The sequence below is a fragment of the Littorina saxatilis genome, linkage group LG9 (assembly GCF_037325665.1).
Source record: "Littorina saxatilis isolate snail1 linkage group LG9, US_GU_Lsax_2.0, whole genome shotgun sequence".
Classification (NCBI taxonomy): domain Eukaryota; kingdom Metazoa; phylum Mollusca; class Gastropoda; order Littorinimorpha; family Littorinidae; genus Littorina; species Littorina saxatilis.
The window spans coordinates 37,083,505-37,099,801 of record NC_090253.1 but is presented as its reverse complement, the minus strand read 5'-3'; the positions used below and the strand labels follow the sequence as shown (position 1 = coordinate 37,099,801).

Genomic DNA, 16,297 nt, shown 5'->3' with positions numbered 1-16,297 from the left:
CCGCGAACAGCGACACAGCTGAAGTATGAGCCTCCCCTTGATCAATAGCATCATAACGATCATCGAAATGATGAGAACCAGTCACCAATCCCGATAAGGCAAAACTTGCCAGAAATCGGAAAAAATTTGAAAATATTCAAACACCGGAACTCCATGCCAGATACTTCATCCACCTGCCCCTTCCAGCCGGCAAACTGGAAGAGGAAGAGGATACAGCCTGTAAAACAGCTAAGGAACCGCAGTAACGGAACCGGAAGCCAAAGGCTAAAAAGTGCCGACTACCAACACCACAGTGTTAACTATAGCAGGCTATCCCATCCTGTACCAGAGACACAGCCGCAAAAGCGGAAGCGAAACCGGCCGTGGATTAGTAAACATCCGAACCAACCGGTTGCATATAAACACACCGGACGAACCCGTTGTACCTCGAACCATTTCAGCTGCGAGCGACACTGCACTCGCTAACATGAAACGGAACCTGAATTCAGTGCTTTTCAGTCAAGCGGAAGCACCTTCATCTGAACAGCCGTCAAGCACAATCGTGCAATCGGGAAGCTGATTCCCTGTTTGACTAAATTGTCCAACAAAGAACCAGCCCTACTGCTCACTTCCTGCCCCCTGGGAGGAAGAGAAAGTCACACTACAAGACATTTGCCATCTTCAGGGCAAAGAACGACGATTCCCGGCAGCGGCAGTGAACCTTCCGTTCCTCCGAACTCCGGAAGTCGTCGAACGAAGAAAGAGGTGGACGTATTAAAGAAAACTATTCTCAGCCACCCCTTCCTGTCAATATCCAAGTTAGAAAGGTGACCCCCAGAGAGACTCGCATGGTCAACCCAAGAATCACCCAGCCCAACAACTTCCTGCCCCCTGGGCGGAAGCTACGTTGCCCAGCCACGAAAATGCGTGCTACATTCCTCCTGCGAACGTACACCACTTCCACCTGAGAACCCGGCTACACGCGGCCATTTGCCAACTCCAGGGCAATGGATAACGATTCCCGGAAGCTGAAGCGAACATCCTGTTCCTCCGAACTTCCAGAAGTCAAAACCAGATAGAGGTGGAGTAAGTAACTCCTAGCTCTCAACCACCCCTTCCGGACAAAACTTAGATGCCGTTCTCCGCCGCCCACGTCACTGCGCTGGACCACTTGAACGGCAAGTTAAGCTGGGTGTCGTCCATCCCCATGAACCACCCTCATATGGAAGTACATTCGTTATCCTTTCCTTCATGCTCGCAATCGCAATCAGGAAGGTGACCCCCGGAAAGACGTTCCCGGCCAAGCCGTTCGCGGTCGATCCTAGAATCACCAACTTCCACAAAACCTAAATGCCGTTTTCCGCTGCCCACGTCACTGCGCTGGGCAACTTGAACGGCAAGTAAGCTGGGTGTCGTCCACCGTGGACGCACCCTCTTTATCCTTTCCTTCATGCTCGCAAACGCAATCAGGAAGGTGACCCCCGGAAAGCCGCCGTTCGCGGTCGATCCTAGAATCATCAACTTCCACAAAACCTAAATGCCGTTTTCCGCTGCCCACGTCACTGCGCTGGACAACTTGAACGGCAAGTAAGCTGGGTGTCGTCCACCATGGACGCACCCTCGTTATCCTTTCCTTCATGCTCGCAATCGCAATCAGGAAGGTGACCCCAGGAAAGCCGCCGTTCGCGGTCAATCCCAGAATCACCAAGTTCCACAAAACTTAAATGCCATTCTCGTTAGCCCACGTCACCGCACTGGACAACTAGAACGGCAAGTAAGCTGGGCGTCATCCAACCATGGACGCACCCTTCCTGCTCGCCATCGTAGTCAGGTAGATGCGCACCAGAGAGACTTGCAGACCTGCAGCGGTCCTCTGAGACACACCCAACTTCCTGCCCCCAGGGCGGAAGTAGAACCGGCATACCCGACACTGCATCAGAGGTATATGCAAGTTCTTACGATTCACAGCCAGGTGGGTCAACGCCAGAGAGACTTGCAAAGTCCTCGGAGTCACACCCACCATCCGTCCCGCGGGACGGATATAGAACCGGCATACCCGACACTGAATCAGAGGTATATGCAGCGTTCTTACGATTCACAGGGCTCCCTGCAACTGCTGGATCGGCGCGATGCCATTGGCCAGAAATTGCAGGAGGGCTTTCACCACGCATGTGGCTTACTCTCTCCTGTGATCGCAAACCCTCGTCACCAGAGAACCTGGTAACTTGAGGGCTAGACATACCTTTAGAGCGCACCGGCCCATGCAGAAGGGACGCCAGCCGTCCATCAGCATGCTGAGACGCATGTACTTCCGCCCGAACCACGATAGGAGCAGCCACAGCGTAAGTCGCAGCAGGAGCTGAAGCGAAACCGGAAGTGGAAGGAGTCGGTGAAGACCTGACTCTACCCAAGGAAGATACATCGAAGACGCCAGCCGGAAGTGCGCGAATCTCTGCTTTCGTCGACGACAAAACGGCCGCCAAAGTAGAAACCTGTGTACTTAAAGTCAAAAGCAATAACGCAATATCGGCGGGAGACACACCTGAATAACCAGGAGCCCCCGACGAAACAACCGGTTTAACAACATCCTTATCCTTATCACTACGTGTGACCTTGTCCTTCTTCGCGGACAAAATGGCGGACGAAGGCTTGTCAACAACAACATCAACATCACATCCTACATTTCCCGGTTCTATCTGAGAAGTGGCGGAAATTCCATCACTCTTTCTTCTAGACGAAGAACTTCTCTTAGAGGAAGAAGTACTAGCAGCCGGAGAAGCTGAAGCAGCAGCCTGTCTCGAACTAGTTCTATTCTTGGCGCACTCCGCCATGTCAAAGCGAACTCACAAAAAATTTTCGAAACTGAAAAATTTTACAAGTTCACAAACGTGCGACAGAAACGTCGCCAAAGTTACATAAAACAAGAAAGCTCTCACCCAAAAACAGCCAGGGTATTGACAAAGCTCGGCGGCAGACCAAGGGGCGAAGTCAAAGTCAGGAAACAAAGACCAAGGCTGAACACAGCCGGAGCGTACAACAAAACGCGACCAGACACGTCGCTCGCTGAGAGTGGAATGATAAGATGGCGGCGTATGCGCGCGCATACGGATGTCGGACTGTTGATAGTCTGGCATTATGGGATGGATCACTTTCTTTTTTAGAGTGGTCTCCCTTGGTTACCAAGGGGACGCGTACAGCGTTACCAGCACTGAACTAGAGTTAATTGCTATTTGTGAGTTGGGTATGGATATGTAATTTAATTAGTTTTTGTTAATCGATTATGTGAGTGAAACCTATGCCAATCTGCTAAATCAATTCACACACAAAATGCTCCCTGTGCACAGAGTGCAGCTATTGATTTTTGGTTTGTTTCAAAGAGAAAGGATTATTCCGTGAAAAGCCTGGCTAGATCTGTGGCGGTGAACGTGATCTTGTTTCTTGAGGTGTAATATCAGTAATACTTATGGGGAACCAGTCTCAAGCAGCTGGCATCCATATAGCTATGAAAGGAATTACATGAAGAAACATCCTCAAGGATGAAAATTGCTTGTTCTTTCACATACGTACTTTTCAAGGTGCAAGATTAAAGGCTCCAGATTCAACTTTCAGTTATCTATCTTGCGCTCTGAGAAATTTAAGTCCATTTGTTATTTGATCCCCAATTTGTGACTGAAAAGAGTGCACAAAGCTTAGCTTCTGGGACTACAACTTTACATATATTTTGAGATGTGATTGTCAGATCTAATACCCTGAGTGTACTTTACTTCACATTCATCAACCTGTACATACTACATCATTCATGTACCCTTAATGATAATTAATAAAATAAACTTTATATTTTCAGGGCTCTGGCTTGACATATCTTAAATAAAACCAGTGGAAACTACATCATCTCAGTAATGCTAATGGCATGCTTGCCAACCTTTCCGGATTGAAAAAAACACCATAATCATTTATTCAGTTTACTCATTTTATTTACAAACGCAGACTGACTGACAGATAGAGAGACTGACTGACTGATCTTAATTACATAAGGATAAAGGTTTTAGGCACAGCCTAGTCTTACAACCTGTCCTTAGAGAGATAGAGATAGAGATAGAGAGAGAGAGAGAGAGAGAGAGAGAGAGAGAGAGAGAGAGAGAGAGAGAGAGAGAGAGAGACAGAAAAAAACGACAAAGAGATGGACAGACGGAGATGCACACAAATACAGCCAGATGCATGCACACACACTAGCTCACACACACACACACACACACACACACACACACACACACACACACACACACACACACACACACACACACACACACACAATCACGCCAATCTAACATAAAACATACAAACAGACCAAGTCAACAGGTAAAAGTACAACGTACTTGCTGATCTCTTGGAGTAGACGGACATGGAGCTGTTCATGGTGTTCATCCAGCCAGCTCCCTGCGAGCGCATGTCTGACTGGGCAGTGCTGATGGTCAGTGTGTTGGGGCCCTGACTCAGTGGATCTGTTGGTGGTGCAAGAAAATATGCATTTTGATTGATACATTGGAATCGGTTGCAGTGGTGAACAAGTACAGGCACAGACACAAAGACAAGAGACAGACAGACAGAGACTCACACACACACACACAAATGCACACCTGTGGATGGACAGACAGACAGACAGACAGACACACGCACACACACACTAACAGAGAGGAAGAGGGGGACACAACTGCTCAATCCATTCTGTATGGATCTGACAACATATGCAATTATTTCTTGATAGTACAAGAAACACGGCTAGTCTTTTTCTCTTCATAGATAACAGGTTTCACAATTTGTTTTCTTTGTCCTACATTCAATTACTCGAACACCTAAAACGACAACAAAATATTTTCTGTAAAAAGTCAAAATGAAAGTTTGAAATAAAGAATCAAAAAGAGATGGAAACAAGCACAGAACTACCAGCCAATTATGCCATAAGTTTTTCACATAAAGACCTGAAAATCATAAAAGTTACCTCTGATATCACATTTCTGGCACAAACTGAAACAGCCCTTTTGAGATCCTCCTCCTTTCCAAGACATGATTTTCTCAGATTTTTAGAGGGCTTAAAAGGGGTGTTTTAATGTATTTGACCACTCCCTACCTGAAAAAGGGACGATATTTGTGGTGATGTACTTCTTGTCTGCATGCATCATGTTCCAGAACTTCACCAGGGTGATGATGTCATTCCGCAGTTCCGAACCCAGCTGTGTCGGGTAGATGATCGGTCCACTAAGTACAGAACAAGTTATTCAAATGATAAGATAAGTGATGTACGTCTACTGCATTTTCTAGATAAACATAACCTCTGGATCTATCAAGACATAAACCCTGTCGCTTAGCATCAAATAAATTTATTCAAATGTAGACGAGATAAGTGATGTACATCTACTGCATTTTCTAGATAAATGTAACCTCTGGATCTATCAAGACATAAACCCTGTCGCTTAGCATCAAATAAATTTATTCAAATGTAGGCGAGATAAGTGATGTACATCTACTGCATTTTCTAGATAAATGTAACCTCTGGATCTATCAAGACATGAACCCTGTCGCTTAGCATCAAATAAATTTATTCAAATGTAGACGAGATAAGTGATGTACATCTACTGCATTTTCTAGATAAACATAACCTCTGGATCTATCAAGACATGAACCCTGTCGCATAGCATTAAACAAATTTATTCAAATGTAGACAAAATAAGTTATGTACGTCTACTCAGTACTGCATTTGCTAGATTAACATAACCTACAAGCTATATCAAGACCTAAACTGCTGAAAAACCGTTGCTTGTGCTGCGCTGGCATGGTGTCACAGTTAGTGATCACCCAAATGAACCCCATATTTATGCTGTGTTTCGGCAGAATTTCCATTCATGTAGACCTAAAATACCCCTTTCAAATGCTAAATTTCAACAGCCTGGCATGCCCCTGCCTCATTTGGAAGTCCCTCTCAGTACATTGTAATACATTAGGCCCTGCCACTGTACAGTGTTTTACCAAAAATAGTCGATCGTGGCAGCATAGACGCGCTCCCTGAGGACACTCTTGGCAGCGATGTTGGGCAGAACGTCTCCTTGCAGAAGCGACAAGCCCATGGTCAGCAGCCTGTCAACACAAAAGGGACAATGGAAGTACACTGAGAATCCTATTAACAAACATTATCCAACAATTCTATGTTGTTACAAAAGATCAAACGCATGCACGCATGTACACACACACACATGCACTCACACACACGCGCTTTCACACACACACACACACACACACACACACACACACTCACACACACACACACACATACACACACACACACACAAATTAAACAAATAAAGTTCATGCTTCCTTGTTCAATTTACAGACAACTCTGTACCCAATGTAGCAGGAACACTATTCTAACAGAAAATATTTTCCCCCCCAAAAAAGTCCACCTGAATCGTGGTCCGAGAGCAGCAGTATGCCTGGAGATGGGGGCAGGAGACCTTCCCACGGTGATGGACAGGGACTTGTTCAGCAGACACATCAGGACCTCCACCTGGGAGGCGTTGCTGTACTTGGCTATTTCCACTCTCTCCAGCAAAAACTGCACAGGCAGACACAGAGAAAAATCAAGGTGTGGACTTGGTTGTCTCCATGTATTCAAGTAAAATCTGCATAAGCAGAGACAATAGAAAAACAAGTTTGGACAATGCCAATTCTGTTTGGGTTAGGCTTATGTCTACTTACCTACTCATTCAGTCACTCACCCACCCCATCATTCAGTCACTCACCCACCCCATCATTCAGTCACTCACCCACCCCATCATTCAGTCACTCACCCACCCCATCATTCAGTCACTCACCCACCCCATCATTCAGTCACTCACCCACCCCATCATTCAGTCACTCACTCACCCCATCATTCAGTCACTCACCCACCCCATCATTCAGTCACTCACTCACTACTTATTTGCTTGCTCACTCACTGGGTTTGCTAGCCCACCCACTTGCTCACTCATGACTGATCACATGAAGATCAATCTAATTATCAGTAATATTGTATTTCCTGAATTCCCCCAAATGAAGAGGTATCAATAACTTCAGTATTCTTCTTCTTCTTTGTTCATGGGCTGAAACTCCCACGTTCCCTCATGTTTTCGCATGAGTGGATTTTTACGTCTATGACCATTTTTACCCCGTCATTAGGCAGCCATACGCTGCTTTCAGGGGAAGCAAGCTGGGTATTTTCGTGTTTCTATAACCCACCGGACTCTGACATGGATTACAGGATCTTTTCCGTGCGTACTTGGTCTTGTGCTTGTGTGTACACACAAAGGAGGATCAGGCACTAGAAGGTCTGCATATAAATTGACCCAGGAGATCAGAAAAATCTCAACCCTTAACCCACCAGGCGCGGCCGGGATTCGAACCCACGACCTTCCACATAGGAGGCTGGCGTTCTATCTACTAAGGCCATTGCACCCTTCACAATGTCTTCTAAAATAACTCAACCTTCCACATAAACTTGTGTGCCCGTGATACGGACTGACCTTTGTCCAGATGAGGTGAGGGGCAACGTAAGGTGGGTTGGGGTGCAGCACCTCCCCCTCCCGTTTGGCCAGGGGGTCAGAGCGGGGGGTATCTTCCGCGAAAATCCCCAGCTTTCGATCCACACACATCTGCCATGCCGCTGCCATCTCGCACAGAAACTGCAAAACGATACAAAAGTTTGAGGTAAATTCAAAACGTTACAAAAGTTTGAGGTAAATGTGTGAATTCGGTGAGAGTTTAACAGGGGTGTCTTTTGACCCTCCCTAGTTTTCGATCTACACATATCTGCCATGCTGCCAACATTTCACTTTTCACATGGAACCTGCATAACCATTCCTAAGTTTTGAGAAAAGTTTTATATTTTAGTGTAACCGAGTGCTGAAACACCACAATCACCTTTGGAGGCGAAGTCCAATCAAACAGGATTGAGAACCTCAGAGCCTATTTCTAAGCCCCATAAAAACTGTTATGCATTCGCAAAGGAATCCATGAACATACAGAGAGACAAAAGCCGCCAGACCCCATCACAAACAGAACTCTACAATCCACAGGTGTTGCCTACTTCAAAGGCGAACAACTCTGCAGAGTCTGCTGTGAAGGGCGACGGTAGTCTCCCTGTCACATTAGTAAGAATGTGTATGTTTCTGCCAAAAGAAAGCTGCTTTTGATCTATACTCATCTGCCATGCTGCTGCCATCTCACAAAGAAACTGTACAACTAGAGATAAGTTTGAAACTTCTGCATACATTTCTGAGGGAAAACTGTCTAAAATCCTTGATTTTTTCAAAGGGCTTATAACAATGACCACAGACTAAACACTGCGCATAAGGGCATAATCAGACCTCAAAGTCAGTGCATGCTTAGCACACAAAGTGTAATATCTGTACAGCTGACACTCAAACACACTGAGGACTTTCATAAAGTAGGAAAAACTAGACTGATGTAGGTAAACCCATTTTATTTTCAAAGCATTTCAGCAGAAGCAGCAACTAGAATGACATATCATCACGCCCGGTAGCTCAGTTGGTAGAGCACTGGACTTGTGATCTGAAGGTCAAGGGTTCGAATCCAGGCCGGGGCGGACACGGGTCAACTTTACGTGCAGACTCAGAGACGGTATCAATGTTCCACCCCCGTGTCGCCACTGTGGCACGTAAAAGACCTGTCATTCTGCCATAAGTGCAGGTGGCAGATTACACCTAAACACGCACACACCTGGGTAGCGCGACTCTGTTGCTGCTAGCTTTCTACTGAGAGGAAGTGACCCAACTGTCCCAGCGATGGGACTACAAAATAATGAAAATTTAAAAATTAAAAAAAATTAAAAAATTAAAACATTGCGTGTTCTACCCTTCTCTTACAAAAATCAAACAGCAGGAATTGAAATGCCCCATTACCTCCATGCTGATGTCAGGTCTGGCGGCCAGAATCCAGTCCCAGCAGGCCACGCTCATTCCCATGATGGTCTCGGAGAAGTATTGGACTGGCGCCCAACAGACTGCATGCAGCAGACGACGGCTCACCACTGTGCACACACAAAACACCATCTTGTGCATTCTTTGCAACTCTGCTGAGCTAGATGTGTTCGTGTCTTGACGTTTGTCACAGCATCCATGAAAAACAGGTATAAGTTGCAACAACACACTTTCGCTAAGAAAAGCATTGTGGTCATATTTTCAAAAAATGCACTGTCAGCTTATCTGATTCTTTAAAATTAAACATGAATCTGAAAGAACAGCATACAATTTTATTCATTAAAAAGCAACAACAACAGCAACACTTGTGTAAACATCCTTTTTGTTTATTTTTTTTTTTACGAGAATTTATATCGCGCACATATCTTACCACACAAGGCGACTCAAGGCGCAAGTTACCTATTAATTCCGTGTGAGATGGAATTTGTTACACAAGATATCACGCATTCACATCGACCAGCAAAGCTCAAGCCTATCAGGGCGAGCATTCACCTTCCACGGCCTTTATTCCATGTCACACGGGTATTTGATGGACATTTTTATCTATGCCTATACAATTTTGCCAGGAAAGACCCTTTTGTCAATCGTGGGATCTTTAACGTGCACACCCCAATGTAGTGTACACGAAGGGACCTCGGTTTTTCGTCTCATCCGAAAGACTAGCACTTGAACCCACCACCTTGGTTAGAAAAGGGGGGAGAAAATTGCTAACGCCCTGACCCAGGGTCGAACTCGCAACCTCTCGCTTCCGAGGCAAGTGCGTTTACCACTCGGCCACCCAGACCTATCTGGACACATTCTAGACATTTAAAATAAGCAAAGTCATTGGTTACGGGTCCTTTGACTCAACGCTTACCTTCCATCTTTATCTGCAGTGCGCAAATCCTGAACAATGCTTTCTGGCACAAAACATCCTCTGCAAAAGTAACGCATATGTTGAAAAAGAAGTTGCGGCACTCAAAATGCAACAAACACATGCAACAACAGAACGGTTTCTGATTTCTTAAAACTAAAAGTGATAGCCTATAATAAAAGCCAAACAAATAATGTTGGCAAGTAGCAGGCATGGGAACAGCATAAACTGCCAACTGTTCTCACAGTCTCCCAGGAAAATATGTTTGATGTACAGACCTTTGCTTCGAAAGCAAAATGACTGCTGCCAACTTATTTAGTATCTAGTTAAAAGACAGTTTCTGGGTTGATCTGCAGGCAACCATGAAAGCATGGTGTAGTAGTAAAATAAATTACATCAAAAGCATGAGACAGAATGTAGGCAGAACTTTCTCATCATCTGAAATCAGACCCTGCAATCTCCATCTGACAGTTTCCATGCCTGAAGTAGGCAGGAGGAAGGCAGAAAGGCTCATGAATCACATAGACAGGACTCTGCAGGGGGTAGGGGAGGTATGCAAAGATCGAAGACAGCTAGCATATCCGCTGACCTTTGCTGCTGAGGGCCTTGTCAAGGTCACGGCACAGTTTGCTCTCCAGCTCAATGACACTGTCGCACATGTCCTGCATGCCGCACACCTGCATCAAAGGAGAAAAGTTATTTTACAGCTTGTCTTCATACAAAAATTGCCATCATGGTTTGAATACACTGCAACTCCCCTTTTAGATCTCCTGTTGTAAGACCTCCCCCTTTATAACATCCTTATTTCTAACCTCCCCCTTTTTAACACCCTTATTTCTTACCTCCCCCTTTTTAACACCCTTATTTCTTACCTCCCCCTCTATAACACCCTTATTTCTTACCTCCCCTTTTTAACACCCTTATTTCTTACCTCCCCCTTTTTAACACCCTTATTTCTTACCTCCCCTTTTTAACACCCTTATTTCTTACCTCCCCTTTTTAACACCATTATTTCTTACCTCCCCTTTTTAACACCATTATTTCTTACTTCCCCTTTTTAACACCCTTATTTCTTACCTCCCCCTTTTTAACACCCTTATTTCTGTAGATCATTTTTTTTCTGGGTATATATATATATATTCCTCTCCATTTTAAGACCCCCTGGGTTTGTTATCAGATTGACGGGCGCAGTGGCGTGGTGGTAAGACGTCAGCCTCCTAATCGGGAGGTCGTGAGTTCGAATCCCGGTCGCTACCGCCTGGTGGGTTAAGAGTGGAGATTTTTCCGATCTCCCAGGTCAACTTATGTGCAGACCTGCTAGTGACTTAACCGCCTTCGTGTGTACACGCAAGCACAAGACCAAGTGCGCACGGAAAAGATCCTGTAATCCATGTCAGAGTTCGGTGGGTTATGAAAATACGAAAATACCCAGCATGCCTACTCAACGAAAGCGGAGTGAAGCTGACTAAGCTCTCAGAGTATAGTGTGGGGAACCCAAATGGGCAAACAAGCTCACACGTAACCAGACAAATGTGGAACGCTGAAGAAGAAGAAGTTATCAGATTTTTTGGAGATCTTGAAACAGGGGCCCAGTGTACCGCAAGAAATTCAACACAATCATAAATTGTCTAGACTCTTGCATATCTTTCATGTATGATCTCCTGATTGTTATCATACTGTGATAGGAGACTGAAAACAATTCAAATTATCAGAAAGCATTTATACTGATGCTGATATGTTCTCATCAAGATATTAACAGACCAAGCAAATTCAAAATCAGGAAAGCAGCTCACAAAGAACACACGCACACACACACACACACACACACACACACACACACACACACACACACAGACACACACACACACACAAATTAAACTGAGAATTAAGTCCATAACGGATGACGTACCTCCCCCATGAAGCGACTGCGTAGACTGAGGTAAGACATGAAGTTCGAGCTGTCCGTGTTGACGCAAGTGGGTCGTCTGTCCAGCGTTGCTGGCTGTGGAATCGAACGCTAAAAACTTACAGCTTTTACACAGTCGGTCAGGAGTAAAAAAAAAATCTGGTCAGAGAAGGAAACTAAGCTCAATATATATATCTGATTAACAAAGGGAAGTAAGCGGTCTAAATGTATTCGACATGTGTAATGGAGTTATCAGGAACCAGTCTCCTGGCACCTGAGAGAATAACAAGCATTGAAATTAACAAGCGACTTTTATTCTCAAAACATGTATGAATTCTTAAGCTCAATATACCCTTATTCATACAATAACATTGACACAGTCTTTTCTAGCAATGTGCAGTATTAATAAATACACATAAATATACATGTGCAATGATTTCAAACAAGGTTAACCACATCTGGACTTAATTATTTTTTTAGACCGTATGACCCGACGTAATTTTCCTTATATATTGGAAAAAAAAGTCCTGCCAAATCCATTTTTTTCCAAAATGGAGAAAAAGACAAATGAAAAGAATTTTCTTTCCTTCTTCATAACAGGCAACCATTTTCACTAAGTTGAAACTTATGCTGCACATTTAGATAATTCACCCCTACACGCAGTTTTGCTCATTCATGCAAACAAATCTTTCTGACTTTCAATAAATCAACCCAAACTGACCCCAAGAGGTGCAGCGTTCTTGTTGTAGCCAGCGTAGTTGAGCACACTCTCCGTTGCCAGCGCCAGACCGGAGTGCTGAGCCATGCCAGCCGAGGAGTTCTCCGTGGTCAGCACGTAATGGATCAGATGGGAGCGTACAGCATTGGGCGCCCACTTCATCGACTCCTGTAGGATGCCTTTGCTTCTCTCTGCAAAGTCTTTCACTGTGCTCTGAAAAAGAAAGAAAAAACACCAAGAGAAAATGAAAATAATGCTGACACTATTAGTTCATTCAAGATTTAAGATTCCGTATTTTTCTGCGCCCTGCTAGGGTCTGCTTTTTTTCTGTGTTAAACAAACTGAAACAAGCATAGATACATATCCTACCTCATGCTTTTTCTCATTCATTCTCACTACATGGTATGTTGGTATTCAACCTGAAATCTGTGAACACCATTGTACCTGCTTGTCATAAATCCCCTCCAATGTCCACCCCTAACCCATCTCATCTGCTGCAGAACACATTCAAAATAATATCTCAACTCCAATCAATTCATGTGTCATCATCTTAAACTAGCTGCTCTCTTATTGTTACTATCTCCTCAGAACATTACTTTTCAATCCCTAAACACAGTCCATCTTTCTGACTGGAAACAAAGACAAACACTTTTAATCTGCCTCTTCAACCTCAAGCAGGAAAAGTAATCATACTGGTGGAACCAGGATTGTGTGTTTTAACAAAATATGAGACTGACAACTTTCAGCTCAATAAAATTAATGTTAGACAGAAGGCAAATGTCTCTTTTGTAAAGACAGACAATAAAGTATTTGTTCCTGTTCTTGTTTATGGCCCATCCAAGAAAGATGGAGAAAAACATCTTGCAAGCATGCAGTCACTAGAAATGACACAGATTAACTTATCCATGGCTACTCACCTCTCTCTCCACCATGTTATCCATCACGCGGAGATGGTAGGGTGTGTCGGGTACAGGTAAGGTAGGTACATCCTCGTGAGGATCCTGATACACAACAGTCAAAGGAAGAGGTAAGTCATCAAGAAAGATTACCTAACAAGTGTGTGTTGTATGTACATATTGTGGGTACATCGTCAAAACAAGATTTTCTGCCTGTTTGCGTGAGCATATATTATCTGTTTGTTTCCGTTTTTAACAAATATTTTGATGACAATATTAATTTCCCTGGGAAGCAAAGAAAACTGGTAGAAATGTTTTCTCTGTATAGTATACTTTGTGTATTCGTGTTTTTGTGTATGTGATGATGCGCTTTGATGCTCTGATGGTTTAATGTCTTAAGCTTAAAAACCATATTGACATAAGAAAACAACAAAGCACACTAAAACAAACAGAAAACAACAAAACACACTAAAACAAACAGAAAACAACAAAACACACTAAAACAAACAGAAAAAAACAAAAAAAACAGAAAACTTGTATGATGGGGGATGGGACGAGACAAAACGATCGAAGCGATCGCAGTATTGTATGTGATAAGGAGAAAGGGTGTATAGCTGTGGCAAAGAGGGAGCTGTACCCGTATTGCATGAAGGATATACATGTTCCTGCAAGAACTATTTTTGTGCATATATGATACAGACCATTTCCAAAGCCTTGGAGAGAACTTGCAGAATGTCCAACATTGTCTTCAGCACAGTACCACTCCACAGCAAATGGGGAAACCTTTTGTGAGAAATAGAAAACCAGCAGTCATGTAAGTATTTTCTTCTTGTGAATGTAATACCTAATGGCTATTTAGCAAACTGAATTATTATCAGCCACACGAAAGTGTAGACCAACCAATAGGAACAATCATCTTGAAGCAAAATAAGTTAAAAGAAACAATTTACCAGTCCAAAATGCAAAAGGATAAAACACACACATACACACATGAAACACTCAGTTTTGTCCTCAAGCTGATCCCATTTTTCCTTGCACAGCTTTTCCCTTAGCAGCAATTAGAAGATTGTTCTGGTCAGTTAATATTCACACCCACCTTTCTACCAGGAGGGAGAGGAAGTTGTCAGCCACACGACGAATGCGTTTGTTTGCATGGTTAAACTGGACAAGCAGGTACTGAGCATGGCTGTCAATCTCTTTCTCTCGCTCCTCTGTCCGAGGCTGGAGAAAGAAACGGATGAATTTCACACACAGATAAAATCGTCTTTATTATTATGATTTCATGGCTTTTGTAACTATCTACTCCAAGTTAATCTAGGGGGCACTTGAGATCTGGCTTTGGAAATTAGGCATCTGAAAAGCTTTCCTATCACAGGTAAGCACTCAGTAATATGATTTACTTCTGACCAAGGCTTACTGGAAAACAACTTCAACTTCAAGTATACATGCATATTTTTGAAAGTTGTTGCATGACAGGTGCACATATGATCTCCATGGAATTACATGAAGCGAGACACACTTACTCTAGCTGCTGTCAGGTCCAGGTAACTCTCAAAAGCCTTGTCTGCCACTGCCTGTACGCATGTCCACAAACCTGTAGGTCACAAATTGAGTTCAGTATGCAGTAACAGTAACAATGTTGACGTAAAACCTGTAACAGGAACATTTCAAAGCATCAACACGACATTTTTCATAAGTCTGATCATAACTTGCTGGAGTTTCAAACTGAAGTCAAACCCATGCAACATAAAAAACAAAAACACAGCCTTCTTTTCTAGATTTTAGATTTGTTTGTACACACAATCTTGCTCTCACCATCTTTATCCTTGATGAGTACATCATTGTTGAGGTACTTGAACAGCCCATGGAAAGCCTTGGGGTCAGTGGAGAAGGTCACTCTGAAAGAGACAGCATGACAGGGTCAGTTCCAGTTTCACTGTCCCATTAAAGTAGCCACCGTCCAACAGGTATCTGACACTGACTACTTAACGTAGCTATTGCGTAGAGGCATTTCGCCATTTTGGAAAGTGACGTTCCATTGTTTGCCTTCACCTGAAGATGTGTGCGTGTGCATCTGCTTGTGAGCATGCATGCTAGCACTACCATGATCGGGACAGGACTGGCAGACAAACATACTTATGCTCTTTCATGTAAGACATTCGTCCGCCACATCAGATATTATATTGCTTATAAGAGAACATTCAAAAGCTCATCTTGTTGCGCTCTATTTATTCAATTGACTGTATACGGCATTGTTATTTGTAATTATCTAAATAAAACCGTTTTAAAATACGACATACAGTGCTGCCATCTTCTATGAGGAAATCTAACATTTGCATGGTACTGTTAGACTGTCAACAATTGAGCCGTAAGACATTATTGTGACGCTTGGTACGACAACGATCCATCCAGCCAATACCTGAGTGTCTCCAGGCGGTAGACAGACAGGATGTAGGTGCACTGGGCAAAGGTCAGTCTGTTGATGACTGTCGCTGCTTCAGGATTGTTGTCCAGCAGAGCTACGATGTTGGCTCTCAGCTCGTTCAGCTCACCCTGCGTTAACATCATAATAATAAGGATAGTGATGACAGCTTATATAGTGCGAGATCTGTGCTCTCAGTGTTTTACATATTAACCATATTCATAATAATAATTATAAAAATAATATAAAGTAAATGTTCAGTGTTGTTCCCAGGCCTAGACAGGACAACAGGTCAGTTGAACCTGAATCGATTAATATACTTACCCAATTCACATATAGCAATTTACTTCAGTTTAGTGCTAGAACGCTGAAATGACGCTCAACCCTGGTAAGGGGGGAAAGTAACCCTAAAAATAGAACGGCCTTGACGTTCACATGACAACGCCAGGTCAAGGTTACCTCCCAACATGCATTGCGCACGCGTGTTCTCGCCG

At 43.7% G+C, this 16,297-nt stretch overlaps 1 protein-coding gene across 1 annotated transcript in view; it reads right to left on the bottom strand.

Annotated features, from left to right (window-relative positions):
• Positions 1–16,297, bottom strand: part of LOC138975951 (phosphatidylinositol 4-kinase alpha-like) — a 102,336-nt gene that overhangs the window by 38,764 nt on the left and 47,275 nt on the right. The window contains exons 20-35 of the mRNA XM_070348730.1: positions 15,801–15,934; positions 15,197–15,279; positions 14,905–14,975; positions 14,478–14,602; positions 14,083–14,164; positions 13,403–13,486; positions 12,489–12,698; positions 11,771–11,863; positions 10,451–10,538; positions 9,865–9,924; positions 8,931–9,058; positions 7,533–7,691; positions 6,435–6,586; positions 6,004–6,111; positions 5,108–5,235; positions 4,356–4,481 (exon numbers count right to left, since the gene is read on the bottom strand). Coding sequence (XP_070204831.1) covers positions 4,356–4,481; positions 5,108–5,235; positions 6,004–6,111; positions 6,435–6,586; positions 7,533–7,691; positions 8,931–9,058; positions 9,865–9,924; positions 10,451–10,538; positions 11,771–11,863; positions 12,489–12,698; positions 13,403–13,486; positions 14,083–14,164; positions 14,478–14,602; positions 14,905–14,975; positions 15,197–15,279; positions 15,801–15,934 — 1,831 coding nt within the window. The remainder of the gene's footprint in view (positions 1–4,355; positions 4,482–5,107; positions 5,236–6,003; positions 6,112–6,434; positions 6,587–7,532; positions 7,692–8,930; positions 9,059–9,864; positions 9,925–10,450; positions 10,539–11,770; positions 11,864–12,488; positions 12,699–13,402; positions 13,487–14,082; positions 14,165–14,477; positions 14,603–14,904; positions 14,976–15,196; positions 15,280–15,800; positions 15,935–16,297) is intronic.